Source organism: Pinus tabuliformis, chromosome 8 (genome assembly GCF_031772625.1).
Source record: "Pinus tabuliformis cultivar Carrire ecotype Pingquan chromosome 8, CPIR1, whole genome shotgun sequence".
NCBI classification, from domain to species: Eukaryota; Viridiplantae; Streptophyta; class Pinopsida; order Pinales; family Pinaceae; genus Pinus; species Pinus tabuliformis.
In genome coordinates, this window is record NC_142294.1 from 1,069,912,234 (window position 1) to 1,069,930,779 (window position 18,546).

At 39.9% G+C, this 18,546-nt stretch overlaps 1 protein-coding gene across 1 annotated transcript in view; it reads left to right on the plus strand.

The window, feature by feature from the left end:
* LOC149239028 (uncharacterized) overlaps window positions 1–17,878 on the plus strand; it is a 50,975-nt gene extending 33,097 nt beyond the window's left edge. The window contains exon 2 of the mRNA XM_089373296.1: window positions 17,722–17,878. Within this exon, the coding sequence (XP_089229422.1) occupies window positions 17,722–17,739 (18 nt within the window). The 3' untranslated portion in view covers window positions 17,740–17,878. The remainder of the gene's footprint in view (window positions 1–17,721) is intronic.
* Window positions 17,879–18,546: the final 668 nt, after the last annotated feature.

Genomic DNA, 18,546 nt, shown 5'->3' on the forward strand with positions numbered 1-18,546 from the left:
GACACTATTTTGCACGGACGGTCGCCATTGCGGTGACTCGCTTCACACTCATGGATGATTTCCCGTTTTCCGAATCCTGAACTTGTTGTTTGCATGAATGATCATTCACTCTTGTTTGCACTCATCTCATCATGCTTTCACACTTCTCATGTTTTTAGTCACTCGTCGGCCGGATTGGCTACCTTAGCCCGGACCGTGCCTTGCCCAGCCAACACTACGCATTTCCGGAAGCAAAGGCTCTGTCTTCCCCTCAAAAATTGCACAAGTCTAGCCAGGCACTGACCTCCAGGCTTGCATTGTGCAATTATTGGAGACAGTGTCGTATTGGCCCCAAAAACTGCGTAATGCAATTTGCTGGTTTCATGTCACTGCTGATTGAAATTGCGCATTGCGTAATTTCAATCCTCAACAGGCTAGGCTGGACTATGCATTGCACAGTTCCAATAGTCAGTCAGCCTCCTGACATCCCGGACTATGCCTTGCGCAATTTTGGTAGTCAGTCTCTCGACCTCCCGACAAAAATTGCGTGGCCTTCATGATCAGTCACACAAGTATCACAGGTGTTCATCTGCCTCTCAACAACACAGGTACAATGGTTTCCATGAGAGAAGAGTTAAAGACACCGTTTAGAGCACACTTGGGGTTGTAGTAGATCAAGTTTCTATCAACTTGCTTGCCCGCGAAGACATCAAGTTATTCGTAGATAAGGATATCAAGATATGATGACAACATCATCACAACAAGTAGTGCCATCAACAACAGCTGAAGGCAACATAACGGATGCAACGAATGCAAGAAGAAGGTTGTTAACAACACAGAGGTGAAACAAAGTCGCAAGCTTAGGAAGATCCACTTGTGATAAAAGAAACTTTGGAGACTCAGGCTCTGAGGTGATGACGCAACATGAGGATCATGAAAAGATAGAGAACGGAATAGAGAAGGAGTTGCATGTGTTGAAGCAGAAACTCAAGGAAGAACATGATCTCCATAGATGAGAGAATGAGTTGCAGTAGGAACAGGTACAATAGTGGGTGTAACATGCACTCACAAATGAAACTGCACTCGTACAAGTTATAGATCCATCCCAGCAGCTAGCATGGAGCAGACATGGTGAGTATTGTTGTTGATCACATGTAAGGGAATTCATCAGCATGAGTGTAATTGTGCGCACGCATGCGATTTAACCCATTTGGCACACTCACTGATACAAAGACAAGAAGCAACCTCGACTGGAGTTGAACATGCAGTTGACTGTTGATGTGCATGACCACCAGCACACACTGGAAGATCAACACTGACACTATGCATCAGTGTGTTGCCGGTTTGGCCACACCCAAGAAGACCATGCGCATGTTAGCAGACGAGTTGGATGGAGGAGCCACACCAATGCACTGGGATGCAGCGAAGGCAAGAGTTTGCTTCAGGAATATGTCACCAGGGAATGCATGCACACCATCACGAACGACCAAACTTGGCATCATCTCACCACCTTCACCATCACAAGCACGTCAAAGAGTTGGTCTCATCACAACGGACCGAGTGTTAGTGATGTCTTGCATGGCTTGCTCAAGCCATTTTGTCTCACATGGGCACATGTGCATTGTAATGTAACCTCTTGTCAAGTGCAAGTTCAAGTGTCGTTATTTGGATGTCACAATCATAGAGTAGATGAAGCATCATGAGGGTAGATGAACTGTCACAAAGGGGAATGTCAAGGGTCACCCCACCCTTTGCTATAAATAACCTTATAACTCATTGTAAATGCTTTTGGTCATCCAAGCTTCCAATAGGACTATCTTAGAGAGAGCTTGGACAGTATTGTAATGAGCCTTGGCTTCTCCATTGCGCAAAGCTAGTATATCTCTTTGGAGGAGCAGGCGGTTGTCGCTGAAACATTCCGCTGCCGAAACTAGTGGTTGGACATGGATGTATTGTATGATTGGAACTTACACTTCTTAATATAACAGAGCCAACACGTTTCATGCATATTTTGTATTGTATTTCAACTATCTTGAGTATTCTAAATGATATATGTATATGTTTGCTTACGCATGCATGTGCAGCTATTTCTGTATATGTATGTATGAATCTTTCTGAAATGTGCTGTTGGTTTAACCATCACTTTGGATTGCTAGCTAACTTACCTTCCATGCTGTGATGCATCTTGGCTCGTGTGTTCCCTTCTTAACTCTGTTCTATCATAGGTTTCCAAGGGGTGCACTCACCTCACTTTCCATGTGTTAGGACTGTTCATGCACCTTCCTTGATTTACCGCATATGTCACACCCTTGCTACCAACAGGGACATCATACTTGCCTCTGTGCGAAACTGCAGTCAAGGCATTACCGTATGACCCACTGTTGGGACTCCTACCCCAAAGGGTCTGAGGTTTAATTGGGACTTCTTACCGGGGAGATCCCCTGACATGTTGGCGGGTCCAGTACCGTGAACATTTTGGCCCTAGAAGGAGGGCCAGATGACAAGCCAAGTCCTCACATATGTTTTGAATCTCTGCATATATATCATGACTAACTACAAAGTTTCTCTTCCGGAATGTATGTCATATGGAAACAAATTCATTATCTCAGAAAAGCTCTCAGATAGCTTGTCACATAAAACATACAATGGTGGAGGCCACGTAGCCTTGGTTAGGCACGCGGTCAACGTTGTAGGCTCATGTGAAAGACATGGAATCTTTGAAGAATACGTGACCTGCGCGCTGTTCGTCTACATGCTTCGAGGGCACCCAATGCACTGGTGTGCCATGTTGCCCAAAAAATCTATTCATTCTCTTTCTCATCTGGTCCCAGAGATAGACCGTGATTTCCATCACTTTAACCGTAAAGCACTCGATCAAGAAATTCTGAAATTATGAAAAGCATCCGATGAATCCGTTGAATAGTTTTACACACGCTTTTGTAATCTTGCATACAGATTCCTCGAAGATGAAATTGACTGGTAATTTCTCGATGGAAGACTTGAGTATATTCTTCACATATTCGAGCCTCGTTCAGCACACTTCGGTGATGGATCCGTGCAATCATAAGCAGCCACAGTTTTTGTCACAAGTGACTGTACACCTTCACCTCATCAAACAGCTCCACCATTGCAGAGTGATGTGGGAGATCATGCACACACATCTATTGAAATGTCACATCCTCCCACCCTACCTACTCTTGATATCTACGCAGATTTAGCTTGTAAACCTGTTGGTTGTCACGTGGATTCGTTCCCTCAACCTTCATCCCCACGTTCTATTGATCCTCTAGATTGTACTGTCTTGTGTTCTTCCATTTCGGACTCCACACTTGCTGTGAACGAGGATCAAGTTGTCGATGAAGTTGATGTTATGCAAGCAACCTGTGCCATCATTCATGACGAGTGAGCGCGGGAATCTAAAGAAGAACCCACGATGAAGGATAACTCCCTTCCAGTAGCGCCTCATCTTCTTTATCCTGACATCCCTTGTGATTATTCCACTGCTGATTTCTCCTGTGAAAACTCATTTCCAGATGTTTCTACTTCCGATCGTTCACAGGACACATGGGATGTCAATCTGTCATTACAGTGCAGAGAGGACACATCTTCCTCTAGAAATCCGTCCAATCTGTCATCTGTCACTTTGAAAACACAGAGGGTGAACATCTTTGCTTCTCATCTACCCCTATGCTCGATTCATCAAATCATGAGGATGCGACAAACATCCTTAATTTTTTGATCTTGGTTGCCGTGATTTCCCTACTTCTTCATCTGATCACAATGTTGATTCAATTGTTGTTAATCTATCTAAGACACTGGTCTATGATGATTTATCTATCAATGAAGTCGAAACCCCACAGACTGTCGAGGCACTTCAGCCCGAGCTGATGGTTATGTCAGGCCCTTGCTGTCCTAAGGTTGGTTTCACTTCCGATCAGGAAATTGTTGAAACACTCAAGGCTCCTCATCACTCTCTTCTTTGCATTGAAGATAAACCAAACACCCAGATTTCACTTCCTCCACTCGAACTACATGATCCCATCGCTCATGCGTTGGAGGAATCTTACACAACAAGCACACATGCACAACGTAAGTGGTCTACATTTCTCACGTTTGATTGCATGTCACAATCAAGAGAATGCATACACTCAACATTTGCTCGCAGTGTAGCACAACACCATGGCAAGTCCATAGAGTGTATGCCGTGCACTTCCACTCGTCTTTGTTCTATGGTCGCTTGTAAGCTCAGAGTGTGTCTATCTTAATCGTTATATCTTTCATGCTTGCTAGTTTGCACAACTATGATGTTCGCAAACCGTGCCTTCACCAACATGGGTCAACTAATGCGCCGGTGACTGCATTGGAAGTATCACTTCACGTGAGACGACCCGTGCACTGTTAGCTTAGGAGTAGGAGTAGTGTTTGCTTTTGAGTTGTTTGCTTGCATGCATGTTTGATTCTTTTTTTGTGTGTTTGTTTGTTTGCTTACTCAATTTGCTTCCACATTTTTCTTCTTTCTTTGATTTTTGGTTTGTTTGCTTGTTATTGTCCATAGGTTAGTTTCACATGGACCATGTGTGACTCTTGAAACAAGCTGGGTAAAGTACAAGAGGAGTTGTACAACTGTTAACATTTGGTTATATTTTGTCCATTCTCTTATGTAAGAACTTATTGTCTTTAGTCCATGATACATCCATGGAAAATACATATTGTTTGAAGTGAACCTTGGTGAAAACACAATGCTTGCGCGCTAACTAGTATCACCTAGTCTAGTCGGTTGTTTTTGGGTTAATCCTTGTCAACTCAGTCAAGTAGAGTAAGTAGAGGGCTCAACAAGCATGTCAGAGGTATACATAAACTACTTCTCTAAAGGAACGACCTCTTCTCTCAATAAGTCGAGATCCCTCTTCCGCCTCTGAAATGAATAAGTGCTATGCACAGTTATGAAGATGAAAAATGAAAAAATGAAAAAGTGAAAAAAGTTTGAAAAAATGAAAAATAAATAAGGCAAAAGAAGAGAAAGGATTCCCGGGCAGAGAGGTGATGCAAGTAACTCTGCCGGGGTACTGACCAGGCTTCTTGGCAGCGAAGCCATGCTTGTGTTCCTCCATGACTTAGCCGGGGTACTGTCCATGCCTATTGGTAACGGAGCAACACCAGAGAGGAAACTAAGACTCTGACGACTATACTGCTTGTGCATCATATACTCCTCAACCCTAATCGAAACAACTGCGTTGGCTTGGCTTGGAATGTGTGTCAACCAACCTAGGGCTTGGCAGATGCTACCTCTTACAATCAAGAAGTGTGGAAACCAAGATGAACTGAGAACTGAACAATACTTCCGGAGGTGTTATACTTTATTTTCACAAACAAGGTCCATTGAGAGAGTTGGAGTTCTACCAATGTGTCACCAAGTGTTGTAGCGGCTACAACCACCCTCCAAAGTTTTTCCTTAGCTTCGTTTTCGAGCCTCCCTACCAACCTTTCACAGTAGCATGTCTTGTCTTGTCAAGTACACGAGCTTCAACGATTTTCTTGCAGAATGACAACCTGTCCATCAAAGCTTGTTACATCCCCCTCACAGGCTGTTTCACCGGACTTAGTCAAGCTGTAGGTTGAGCAACTCCCTCAAGAAATTGCAAAATTATGGAGGGAAACCAACCTTCCCTCCATAAATTACACAATTCTGTTTGCCAGCCTCCTGGGCTCCAAAATTGCACAAATCTACCTGCCATTATTCACTGAGAAAATTGCACAATTCGTTCCAGTAGGGCTGCTCAACCTAGAAATTGTGCAATTCTGGGAAGCAATCAGCTGCTTTGCCCAAAAATTGCAAAATCCCTTTGGGCAACCAACCTAGATCCCTCCCAGAAATGCACATTTTTTTCCTCCCAGCTGAGTAGACTGTTGCATGTGCAGTTGAGTTGACGGTTCCATCCAGGACCGAGAAAAATTGATTTGCATGCATGGGCTACTCCTCCCAAGGCAACATGCAAAGGCATCCCTTGTTTCAGGGATTTATCTTTAGGAGTTAGAGGTTACATGCAAGATCATTTCAGAAACCTCCCACCAAGTGTCGCTTCCCCTAGATTTGTGGCATGTGCATCGCAACCTCGATTTTATCGAAACTCATCAACCAGATGTTGCAAAGCTCATTCCTCACATCGATCTTGCAGCTCTGACATCCCACATTGCATCTAGGAGTCGTCGGCACATTCAACTCAACTGTTTTGGGGTAAGCCCGCATTTTATGTCTCACGCTACGTTTCTGGTGCTTTTTGTGTTTCACTTTGTATGAATGTTGTTTGCTTGATTTTAGTGAGCGCTTGCTGTCGTTTTGATACATACTAGCTTATATTAGCACCGTTTCAGCTTTCATTAACATCTCGCTGCTGTCGCATGCTTTCCCGTTTTTCGAATCCTGCACTTGCTGTTTGCATGAATGATCATTCACTCTTGTTTGCACTCATCTCATCATGCTTTCAAACTTCTCGTGTTTTCAATTACCCGTCGACCGAACTGGGTTGCCTTGGCTCGAACTGTGCCTTATCTGGCTAGCACTGTGCATTTCCAAAGTAAAGGCTCTGCTTTCCCCCCAGAAACAAGTCTAGCCAGGCACTGACCTCCAGGCTTGCATATCACAATTCTTGGAGGCAGTGTCCTGTTGGCCCCAGAAAATGCACAATGCAGTTTTCTGGTTGCATGTCACTGCTGACTGAAATTGCGCATTGCGTAGTTTCAGTCCTCAACAGGACAGGATGGACTGTGCATTGCACATTTCTAGCAGTTAGTTAGCCTCTTGACAACCCGGACTATGTCTTGCGCAATTTTGGCAGTCAGTGTCCCGACCTCCTGATGGAAATTGCGTGACCTTCATGATCAGTCATACAGGTAACATAGGTGCTCATCTGCCTCTCAGCAGCACATGTACAATGGTTTCTAGGAGAGTAGAGTCGAAGACACTGTTCAGAGCACACTTGGGGATGCATTCGATCAAGTGTCTATGAACTTTCCTACCTGCGAAGACATCAAATTGTTCGCAGACAAGGACATCAAGATATGACAGAAGCAACATCACAACAAGCAACACCATCAACAACAGCTGAAGACAACATACCGGATGCAATGAACACAAGAAGAAGGCTGTTAACAACAAAATGGTGGAATAAAGTCGCAAGCTCAAGAAGATTCACTTGTGATAAAAGAAACTTTGGAGACTCAGCTATGAGGTGACGACGCGACATGAAGATCGCGTGAAGATAGAGAACGGAACATAGAAGGAGTTGCATGTACTGAAGCAGCAACTCAAGGAAGAACATGATCTGCATATACGAGAGAATGAGTTGCAGCAGGAATAGGTACAACAACAGGGGCAACATGCACTCATAGATGAAATTGCGCCCATACAAGTTATAGATCCATCCAAGCAGCTGGGTGGAGTAGACATGGTGAGCAGTGTTGTTGATCACATGCAAGGGAATTCAACAACATGCATGTCATTGTGGGCACGCATGCGATCTGACCCATTTGTCACACTCACCGAGTCAAAGACAAGAAGAAAGTTCGACTGTAGCTGAACATGCAGTTGACAGTTGATGTGCATGACCATCAACATACATTGGAAGATCAACACAGACACTATGTATAAGCGTGTAGCCAGTTCGGCCTCACCCAAGAAGACCATGCGCATGTTAGTAGATGAGTTGGATGGAGGAGCCACACCAATGCACTAGGATGAAACAGAGGCAAGAGTTCGCTTCAGCAATATGTCACCATGGAGCGCACGCACACCATCAAGGACGACCAAGCTTGGCATCATCTCACCACCTTCACCATCACAAGCATGTCAAAGAGTTAGTCTCATCACAATGGACCTAGTGTCAGTGATGTCTTGCATGGCTTGCTCAAGCCATTTTGTCTCACATGGGCACATGTGCATTGTAATGTAACGTCTTGTCAAGTGCAAGTTCAAGTGTTGATAGTTGGATGCAATAGTCATGGAGTAGATGAAGAGTCATGAGGGTAGATGAACTGTCACAAAGGGGAATGTCAAGGGTAACCACACCCTTTGCTATAAATAGAACCTCATAACTCATTGTAAAGGCTTTTGGTTAGCCAAGCTTCCAATAGCACTATCTTAGAGAGAGCTTGGACAATATTGTACTGAGCCTTGGCTTCTCCACTACGCAGAGCTAGTATATCTATTTGGAGGAGCCGGTGGTTGTGGTTGTAACATTCCGCTGTTGGAACTAGTGGTTGGACATGGATGTATTGTATGACTGGAACTTACACTTCTTAATATAACAAAGCCAACACGTTTCATGCATATGTTGTATTGTATTTCAGCTATCTCGAGTACTCTAAATGATATATGTGTTTGTTTGCTTACGCATGCATGTGTAGCTATTTCTATATATGTATATATGAATCTTTCTGAAATGTGTTGTTAGTTTAACTATCACTTTAGATTGCTAGCTAACTTTCCTTCCATGTTGTGATGCATCTTGGCTTGCATGTTCCCTTCTTAACTCTGTGCTATCATTGGTTTCCAAGGGGTGCACTCATTTCACTTTTCATGTGTTAGGACCGTTCATGCACCTTCCTTGACTTACCGCATATGTCACACCCTTGCTATCAACAGGGACATCTTACTTGCCTCTGTACGAAACCGCGGTCAAGGCATTATGGTATGACCCACTGCTGGGACTCCTACACCAAACAGTCTGAGGTCTAATTGGGACTTCTTACCGGGGATATCCCCTGACATGTTGGCCGGTCCAACACCGTGAACATTTTGGCGCTAGAAGGAGAGCCAGATGACAAGCTGAGTACTCACATCTGTTTTGATCTCTGCATATATATCATGACTAAATACAGAGTTCCTCTTTCGGAATGTATTTCTTATCAAAACGAATTCATTATCTCAGAAAATCTCTCAGATAACTTGTCACATAAAACATACGATGGTGGAGGCCACGTAGCCTTGGTTAGCACGTGGTCGACATTGTAGGCTCATGTGAAAGACATGGAATCTTTGAAGAATACATGACTTGTGCGTTATTCGTCTACACGCTTCGAGGGCGCCCAATGCACTGGCGTGCCACGCTGCTATAAAAATCTATTAATTCTCTTTCTCATCTGGTCGCAGTGATAGATCATGCTTTCAATCACTTTAACCGTAAAGCACTCAATCAAGAAATTCTGAAATTACGAAAAGCACCCAATGAATTCTTTGAATAGTTTTACACACGCTTTTGTAATCTTGCATACCGATTCCCTGAAGATGAAATTGATTGGGAATTTCACAATTGAAGATTTGAGTATCTTCTTCACATATCATAGCCCCGCTCAGCACACTTTAGTGATGGAGTTGCACAATCACAAACAGACACGGTTGCTGTCACAAGTGACTGTCCGCCTTCACCTCATCAAACAACTCCACACATCTGTTAAACTGTCACATCCTCCCACCCACCTACTCTTGATATATGCGTAGATTTGGCTTGCAAACCTGTTGGTTGTCACATGGATTTGTTCCCTCAACCTCTGTCCCCACATTCTATTGATCCTACAGATTGTACTGTCTTGTGTTCTTCCATTTCGGACTCCACACCTACTGTGAATGAGGATCAAGTTGTCGATGAAGTTGGTGTTATGCAACCAACTTGCGCCATCATTCATGATGAGTGTGTGCGGGAATCTAAAGAAGAACCTGGTGAATGATGACTCCCTTCTAGCCGCGCCTCATCCACTTTATCCTGACATCCCTTGTGATTCTGCCACTATTGATTTCCCCTGTTAAAATTCATTTCCGGATGTTTCTACTTCCGATCATTCACATGGCATGTTGGATGTCAGTCTGTCATTACAGTGCGGAGTGACACATCTCCCTCTAGAAATCCATCCAATCTGTCATCAGTCACTTCTGAAAACATAGAGGTGAACATTTTTGCTTCTCATCTACCCCTCTGCCCGATTCATCAAATAATGAGGATGCCGACAAACATCCTGAATTTTCTTGGTTGTCCTGATCTCTCTACTTCTTCATCTGATCACAATGTTGATTCAATTGTTTTTAATCTATCTAAGACACTGGTCTACGATGATCTATCTGTCAACAAAGTCGAAACCCCATAGACTGTTGAGGAACTTTAGCCCGAGCTAATGGTTATGTCAGACCCTCACTATCCTGAGGTTGGTTTCACTTCTGATTAGGAAATTGTTGAAACACTCAAGGCTCCTCATCACTCTCTGCTTTGCATTGTAGATCAACCAAACACCCATATTTCGCTTCCTCAACTCGAACTACACAATCCCATTGCTCATATGTTGGAGGAATCTTACACATCAAGCACACATGCACAACGTAAGTGGTCTACCTTTCTCAAATTTTCTTGCATGTCATAGTCAAGAGAATGCATACATTCAACATTTGCACGCAATGTAGCACAACACCATGGCAAGTCCACAGAGTGCATGTGATGCACTTTCAGTCATCTTTGTTCTGTGGTCGCTTGTAAGCTCGGAGTGTGTCTGCTTTCATCATTATATCTTTCATGCTTGTTGGTTTGTGCAACTGCGATGTTCGCAAACCGTTCCTTCACCAACAGGGGTCAACCAATGTGCCGGTGGTTGCATTGGAAGTATCACTTCACGTGAGATGACCCCTGCACTGTTAGCTTAGGAGTAGGAGTAGTGTTTGCTTGCATGCATGTTTGATTATTTATTTGTGTGTTTGTTTGCTTACTCACTTTTCTTCCACATTTGCTTCCGCATCTTGCTTTTCTTTTTGGTTTTTTTTTCTTGTTATTGTTCATAGGTTAGTTTCGCATGGATCATGTGCGACTCTTGAAACAAGCTGGGTAAAGTACAAGAGGAGTTGTACAACTATCAACATTTGGTTATATTTTGTCTGATCTCTTATGTAAGAACTTGTTATCTTTAGTCCATGATACATCAATGGAAAATACATACCATTCGAAGTGAACCTTGGTGAAAACACAACGCTTGCGCTCTAACTAGTATCACCTACTCTAGTCGGTTTTTTTTGGGTTAATACTTGTCAGCTAAGTCAAGTAGAGTAAGGTGAGGGGGAAAACCTTAACAAGCACGTCAGAGGTATACATAAACTACTTCTTTGAAGGAACAACCTCTTCTGCTCTCAATAAGTTGGGATCCCTCTTTCGCCTTTGAAATGAATAAGTGCTATGCATAGTTATGAAGATGAAAAATGAAAAAGTGAAAAAGTTTTAAAAAATGAAAAATAAATAAGGTGAAATAAGAGAAGGGATTCCTACGTAGAGAGGTGATACAAGTAACTCTACTGGGGTACTGACCAGGCTCGTTGGCAGTGGAGCCATGCTTGTGTTCCTACGTGACTCCGTCGGGGCACTGTCCAGGCCTACTGGTAGTGGAGAAACACCAGAGATGAAACTAAGACTTTGATGAGTATACTGCTTGTGCATCATATACTCCTCAACCCTAATCGAAACAACTATGTTGTCTTGGCTTGGAATGTGTGTCGACTGACCAAGGGCTTGGCAGATGCTACATCTTACAATCAAGTAGTGTGGAAACCAAGACGAACTTAGAACTGAACAATACTTTCGGAGGTGTTAGACTTGCTTTTCATGAACAAGGTCCATTGAGAGAGATGGAGTTCTACCAGTGTGTCACCAAGTGTTGTAGTGGCTACAACCACCCTCCACAATTTTTCCTTAGCTTCGTTTTGGAGCCTCCCTACCAACCTTTCACAGCAGCATGTCTTATCTTGTCAAGTACACAAGATTAAGTGATTTTCTTGCAGAGTGAATGCCTATCCATCAAAGCTTGATGCATCGCCCTCACAGGCTGTTTCACCAGACTTAGTCTAGCTGCAAGCTGAGTAGCTCCCTCAAGAAATTGCGCAATTCTGGAGGGCAACCAACCTTCCCTCCACAAATTGTGCAATTCTTGTTTATTAAAATGTTTAATTGGAAGATATATATAACCAAAATCTAAAAATAGTCTCAACTATTAAAATATTTAGTTGGAAAACCTATATAATCATTTATTTTAAAACAAAACACTACAATTGGGTGGAACAACAATTTCAAATCGACCAAATAACTTCAACTTTGGAGAATAATTTCTTACACATAAATATCATGGATATGGATTCTTATGGAAATGACCAAACCCAAGTGTTGGGAAGGTACACACTGGAGCTTGCTTGATTAGAGAATGTTTGATTTAGCATACCCACAAGAAACATTGTAGTCTGCATTTGCCTTAATCATTGCAACGATGGATTGACCTGATCGACCTGTCCAATTGGGCTGTTGTGCACTTCAACCTCAACCACCCTTTGGGATTCCAAAATATTGAAAAGCATATCAAGTTGCAGAGTATCCACGACATTCTACCATCATATATTATATCACGAGTTCCCAAAATTGTACACTTTCATATTATCTCTTTTATGAAACCTACATATGAACTAGTTTCTTCAAATTATTTTCATGTCATTGAAATGCAATTTTTTTGTTATTTCACGGATTTTTAGAAGAGATACATACAACTGTGATTGTGCCCAAAGTGTCATCCTCGTCTAATTCCATAACCATTGGACTTGTGTTCTGTTGAGGACACGCTGACCTTGAGTAGAAGGGCCATTAGGAAGCCCACCCTTAACTCTTGTAGCTCTCCCTTTTGCACTCCTAATTGCACTCATAACCCAAGATGAATCTCCTTATCAAGATTGCACAATCCTGCTACTTGCAATGCCTAAGAAATGTGGAGAAGAAAGCAAAAAACTTAAAAGCAATGCTCTACATGCATTTTCTTGGCCTAATGGATAAGAACAATGATACTCTAACTTACAATTATTCCCATGTAGTTAGGTTCGTTATGAGATAGTTGGTAGAACATAAACAATAATGTTTAATGGCACATATTAATTAGAAGTATCAATATATCACATTGTAAAGCATGATGGTTCGCCATGAATACCATCAAAATTTCAGAGTTAGAAGAGTTTATTGGTGAGACTAGGACATATGGCATTGAGGATGAAATAAGACATCAATTTTTTTGTCCAATCAAATGTTTACAATTTTTTAATTTTTAATTTTTAATTTAATTTAATTTAATTTTTTTTTTTTTTTTTTTTTTTTTTTTTTTTTTTTTTTAATTTTAATTTTTTTTTTTTTAATTTTAATTATTTATTTATTTTGGTTAAATTATAATAAAATATGTTATTTGTTTCTAAGTTTAACATTAGGTTTTGCATAGGTCAAAGCTAAACTAATAACATTCAAACTACAAATCGATCATTAGAGTGTTGCCTAGGTGGGGGCTAATAATTCTTTGTAGGAAAACAAAAAATTAAATTCTTGGCAATCTGAGTTTGTCATGTGAATTTTTATTCATTTAAGGTCCTCGCTTTCCTAATATTCTATAATTAAATATGTCAAAACAAAATTTTATACAAAATTAGAAAGTTGAATTTTGGAGTATTGCCTTAATCCCATAATATTGGAAAAATGAAAGAGAGAAAATACATACTTAAACATGAATGCTTTTTTTCTTATTCATTTTATTAAAAATTACATGGTGATTGAAGTTTTTTTTGTTTTTTTATTTGTCCTTAGAAACCGTAATTTATTTGATTAGCAAATGATATAAAATTACTTTCTGCAGATTGAATCCCACAGATTCAAATCATCAACCAGTATCCAAAAAAGAAATTTTGTTATGCTTGTGGGCCATTACATATATCAAGTTACATTTTTAACTTACAAAATTTGTGAAAAAACTCCACTTCGAAAATACAGTTTTCAAATAAAGCACTACTCCACTACCATATATCCAATTGTAATTATGTAGTAATACCAAATATAGTGTAGATTGTTTTCATTCACTGTCGGTTGGCCCGAGTCCTTCAATAAGAGGCCTATAACAATATTAAAAAAATATGTTATCTAGTCGCTTTGAGATCTGCCATAGGTCCCACTCAAGATTTACGCATTCTTTGGGGAGTCAATTTGCTAGGGAGTTTCTCATGTGTGACCATGAAATACTATAAAAAAAGTTTTAATCACAAAATATCATACAAAATTGGAACAAGAAAAACATTTCTGCATTGTATTCCATTGATCCAATTAATCATTAGCAAAGAACCACCATAAACCTGGAAGTTTGTCACATCATTTTAAATTTCTTAGCAAAAACTAATAGATATTTATAGGCCAATAATTCTACTTGATTGCTTGTGCCCCTACCAAAGCCCACTTTTATGTGAAAAGAGTGATTCTCAGAGAGATTAAGGATAAGCCCACCCTCATTGCTCAAGTTTTCCTCTTGAGATTCCTTGTCAAAATAATCCCATGATTTTGTCACATCAGGAGCTTCTGAAATAATATAATAAGGAGGGATTTATTTTGATTGAGGATAGTGCATTAAAATAGATATCCTTTAGTAAGAACACGATCAGTGAAGGAAGACGTGTCTTGAAAGATGGCCCTGCTACAGGCTAACCAAATCCATCAACATATGATTAAGGGTAAAGCTTTAAAAGGTCTTGTTGTTTGAGAGGAATTCCAACTCCTCCATGATTCCTCCACTGAAGCACCATTCCAAACATAAGATTGTCCCAAAATTGAGTGGCAGCAATTCCACACTTGTAAGGTGAATATGTAGCTTATGAAAAGGTGTGTAGCTTATTCTCCATTCTTTTTATAGAGCACACACCACCCTGGACTGATCTTGTACCATCTTTGCATCACATCCCAAGTAGGGAATTTATTTTCTAAAATACACCAAATGAAAATATGAGATTTTTATGGACATTTGAAATGCCAAACCTTCTTCCACCACCATTTTAGATCTTCATTTACTTTGACCATATTAAGATGAACGTACCCAAGCTTAGGAGAGTAGGTTTCGAAAGGTGAAAAGGTCCATACCAATTCATCTTCCTTGTTCGATAATATAATGTGTCCCTCTTTGAGGGCTTCCAAATAATCATTCCATACTTCCAAAAATTTAGCCTCCAAACTCAAATCGGTTGCAAACTTCTAACCCTTTCTTCCAAAGTGAATTATTTTCTAGGTTTTCCAAATGGGAAGGCTTAGAAACTCCTTTGTCTTGAAGGGAATCGATGAGAAGTTGGGGAAGGAGGCGCCTCTGCTTGCTTTTTGGGCTAGGGGTCAACCCCAATCCTCACCTTGCTTTCATTTCCTATGCATCATTCTATCCTCGAGATAATTTGCTTAAAGGAGTTCAAGACAAATCTCCAGATAACTAAAACATTTGATCGAGACTTATCAAGTATTCTCATTCGATCCTCAAGTGAACTCATAGAAATTTACTCCTGATAAACAACCATCGTCCAAAGGCTTTGGTGGATGGGAGCCTCCATCCACATTTTGTAGCCATAGATTTTAAGAAAAGAAAGATGTTTTTTAATCCCCATCCTATAAGAAGTTTTGGTGCAACTATTTTGTCCCACTAAAGCCAAAGAAGGAAAAATTGGTCATGGTTCCTTGTCCATAAAAACTGGAAATAATTTCTTCTATAATTTTTCTAGAATACACTTGGGTATACAAGCCAATGACATCCAATATACAAGGATTGCCTTGAGGATTGGTTTTACCAATACTAGTTTGCCTGCCCTGGACAACCATATGTGGCTCCAGCATTTTAACCTTTTCTCCAATTTTGCTAAAAGCTAGGTCCAATCCTCCTTACTGTAGAAATTTGGTTTGAGGTGAAATCCCAGGTATTTCAGACCCTTGTCTAATTTTTTTAATTCAAAAAGAAAAATTCCTTTGATATGTTGGACCTCTCTATCCTCCAAATTGTGAAAGGAAATTGTGGATTTCTTATCATTTATGAGCATGCCAAAAGCTTTTCTAAAGTGTGTTAAAATTTCAAGAATTTTATCTACATCTATTTTGGAACGATTACAAAAAATAAGAATATCATCTACAAATAGTGGATGAGTAATAGCTAGGGCATGCGCAATAATAGTTCCAAGGAACTCTCCTTTTCTCTTTTTCTTGGCCAACATTTTGCTTAAGCCTTCTGCCACTAACAAAAGTAGAGGTGGTGACAATGAGCATCCTTGTCGCAACCCTCTCTGAGCATGGAAATAAGGGGACACTAAACCATTGATTAGGATTGCAAAGGACATTGATTGTAGACAACTCATAATCCAAACTATGGAAGCCAAGAAAAATCTATGTGGGTTAAAAATAATTGGATGCATAACCAAATAACCCAGCCATAAGTTTTTGAAAGGTAAATATTAAGAACAACTTGTTCAACTTGTGAACTTTAATTAAGAGTAATCCTTCTTAAGTCACACTAATCATTTCATGAATTTGTCTTCCTTATAAAAAACCAAATTGTTATTTTGAAATGGACTTTGAAAATATGGGCTTTAATCTCTTGGTGATTACTTTGGCAATAACCTTATAAATATAATGACACAGAGAAATAGGGTGAAAATATTCAAAGGAAATAGAATTATCCACTTTTGGAATGAGAGTGATGACAGTAGAATTGAAGGTTGGTGACATTATACCCTCCCTCCTTAATTCTTCAACTACTCTTAGTAAATATTTCCCAATTAAATCAATAGCCCCAACAAAAATTCTACTCTCCATCCATCAGGTCCTAGCCTTTTTTCTTTTTGAAAAGATTAAAGGACTGAATTTAGTTCTCCCTTTGAGACTTACTCCATGATAATCTTGTTTTCCTACTCAACAAAACTAGGGAAATATTGTGCCACTCGAATGAATTCTGCAATGGGCACCCCTTCTACCTCTTTACAAAGGCCTTGAAAGTGATTCTTCCCTAAAACTGTCAAATCTTTGAAACTTGAAATTTCTTTGCCATATATATCCACAAGATTCCATATAGTATTACACATTTTACGACCTTTGGCAATTTCCTGGAAAATTTTATATTTTCTTCTCCATATTCCAACCATATTTCCCTACTTTTTAGTCTCTAGACTGCTGGAGACTACTTCCTTTGGCTCTAGAAGGGAATTTCTTTTAGCTTCTAGATGAAGGAGAGTCTCCCTTGATTCAACATGAACAAATCCTTCCCCTCCTACATTTGAGAAAGTCTGAAGATCCCTCTCAACCTATTTAAGTTCCTGATCTTCTACTTGTCTCTTCTTGAAATCCCATTCCTTAGTAATTCTTTTGATAAGTTTTATATTAGCCTCAAACTGGCTTGCTACAGAACTGCCCACCTAGGGATTAAATATTTTCTAATGCTGCTTTATAAGGGATGACAATTACTCCTTTAACGATGATGAATTCATTTTGAAAGGGCTAGCAGGCTTCGCTTCTGGCCCTTTGACTTCCTTGGGGATCAGAGAATGATCAGACTCATCACCATTTCCAACCATTGCCTGATTAGATTGTACTAATATACTAGAGCTTCAGAAATCAAGAAACAATCTAGTCTTTTTGCAATACACTCTTCTCTTGCTCTATGGTTCTGTTGAACCTCAGAATTACCCTCTCCTTGACAGTTTTACTCACCTTTTTCCCTCACTTTCTCATAAGATTACAGACCCCAATCAATGATAAATGAAAATTTTTGTCTTAAGGAAAGAATTAAAATGATTGTCATATTATATTTTCATGTTCTTGCTATTTGAGTAGATTTTTGCAATTTAGCTACATAACATAACCTATTCTGCAACTAACTGTGGATTTCGTATCTACTCTCATGGTTTGGCAGGTTCCAAGTGTCAAATGAAGAATTGGGCCATGGGCATTTCTAGAATCATCTCCACATCGATTCTATTCTATTCACTCAGTCCAGATCGATAGAAAAGTGAGCCTAAGATAATGGTCAAAGATGGAGTCAAAATACGTTATCTAGAAGCAGTAGGACTCTTGATTTGCTCTTTCGTAGGAAATCAAAAGTCCAACAGTCCTACTGCAAATCTAATTTGAATTACACACCTATAACAAGTTTATCTCACAAACAATTATTTTATTTTCCTTTAAATATCGGTTACATAGAATCGAGAAACAGTTCAGAAATTAAGTGTTAAATTCAGGCTTTTTGCTGATACTCTATATTTAGATTTCATTTTATCATAATATAAATTTTGTGTGGCGAATGATTGGTTCAGAGCATCTTTAACTAGCTAGCAGTCCGGCCAAATCAGTTGCAGAGGGCCCCTGCACTGGAGGAGGTTTTTTTTAATTGTTGTTTTTAGTTCAATTTGCGTTACTTTGTTTTCAACGAATCTGTTTTCTAAGTAGGATAATGTTTCATTCCAATTTTTTATCAATATCATAGTGATAATTCACAACTGTGAAAACTCGTTCTTCTAAGATATTTCATGGAGACAATTAACTTTGTTTCCAAATTGAATTAAGATTGAAGTGATAAGAATACATAATTGCTTAACTTTCTTATTGTTTTGTCATTCATTTTCTTAGAATAGAATTGTCAATTAACTGTGTTAATGTATGTTTTCAAAAGCTATTTCAAGATGATGATGATCCTAAACTAAATGGTTAAATGTCTAATTCAACAGTGATTTAAATTACT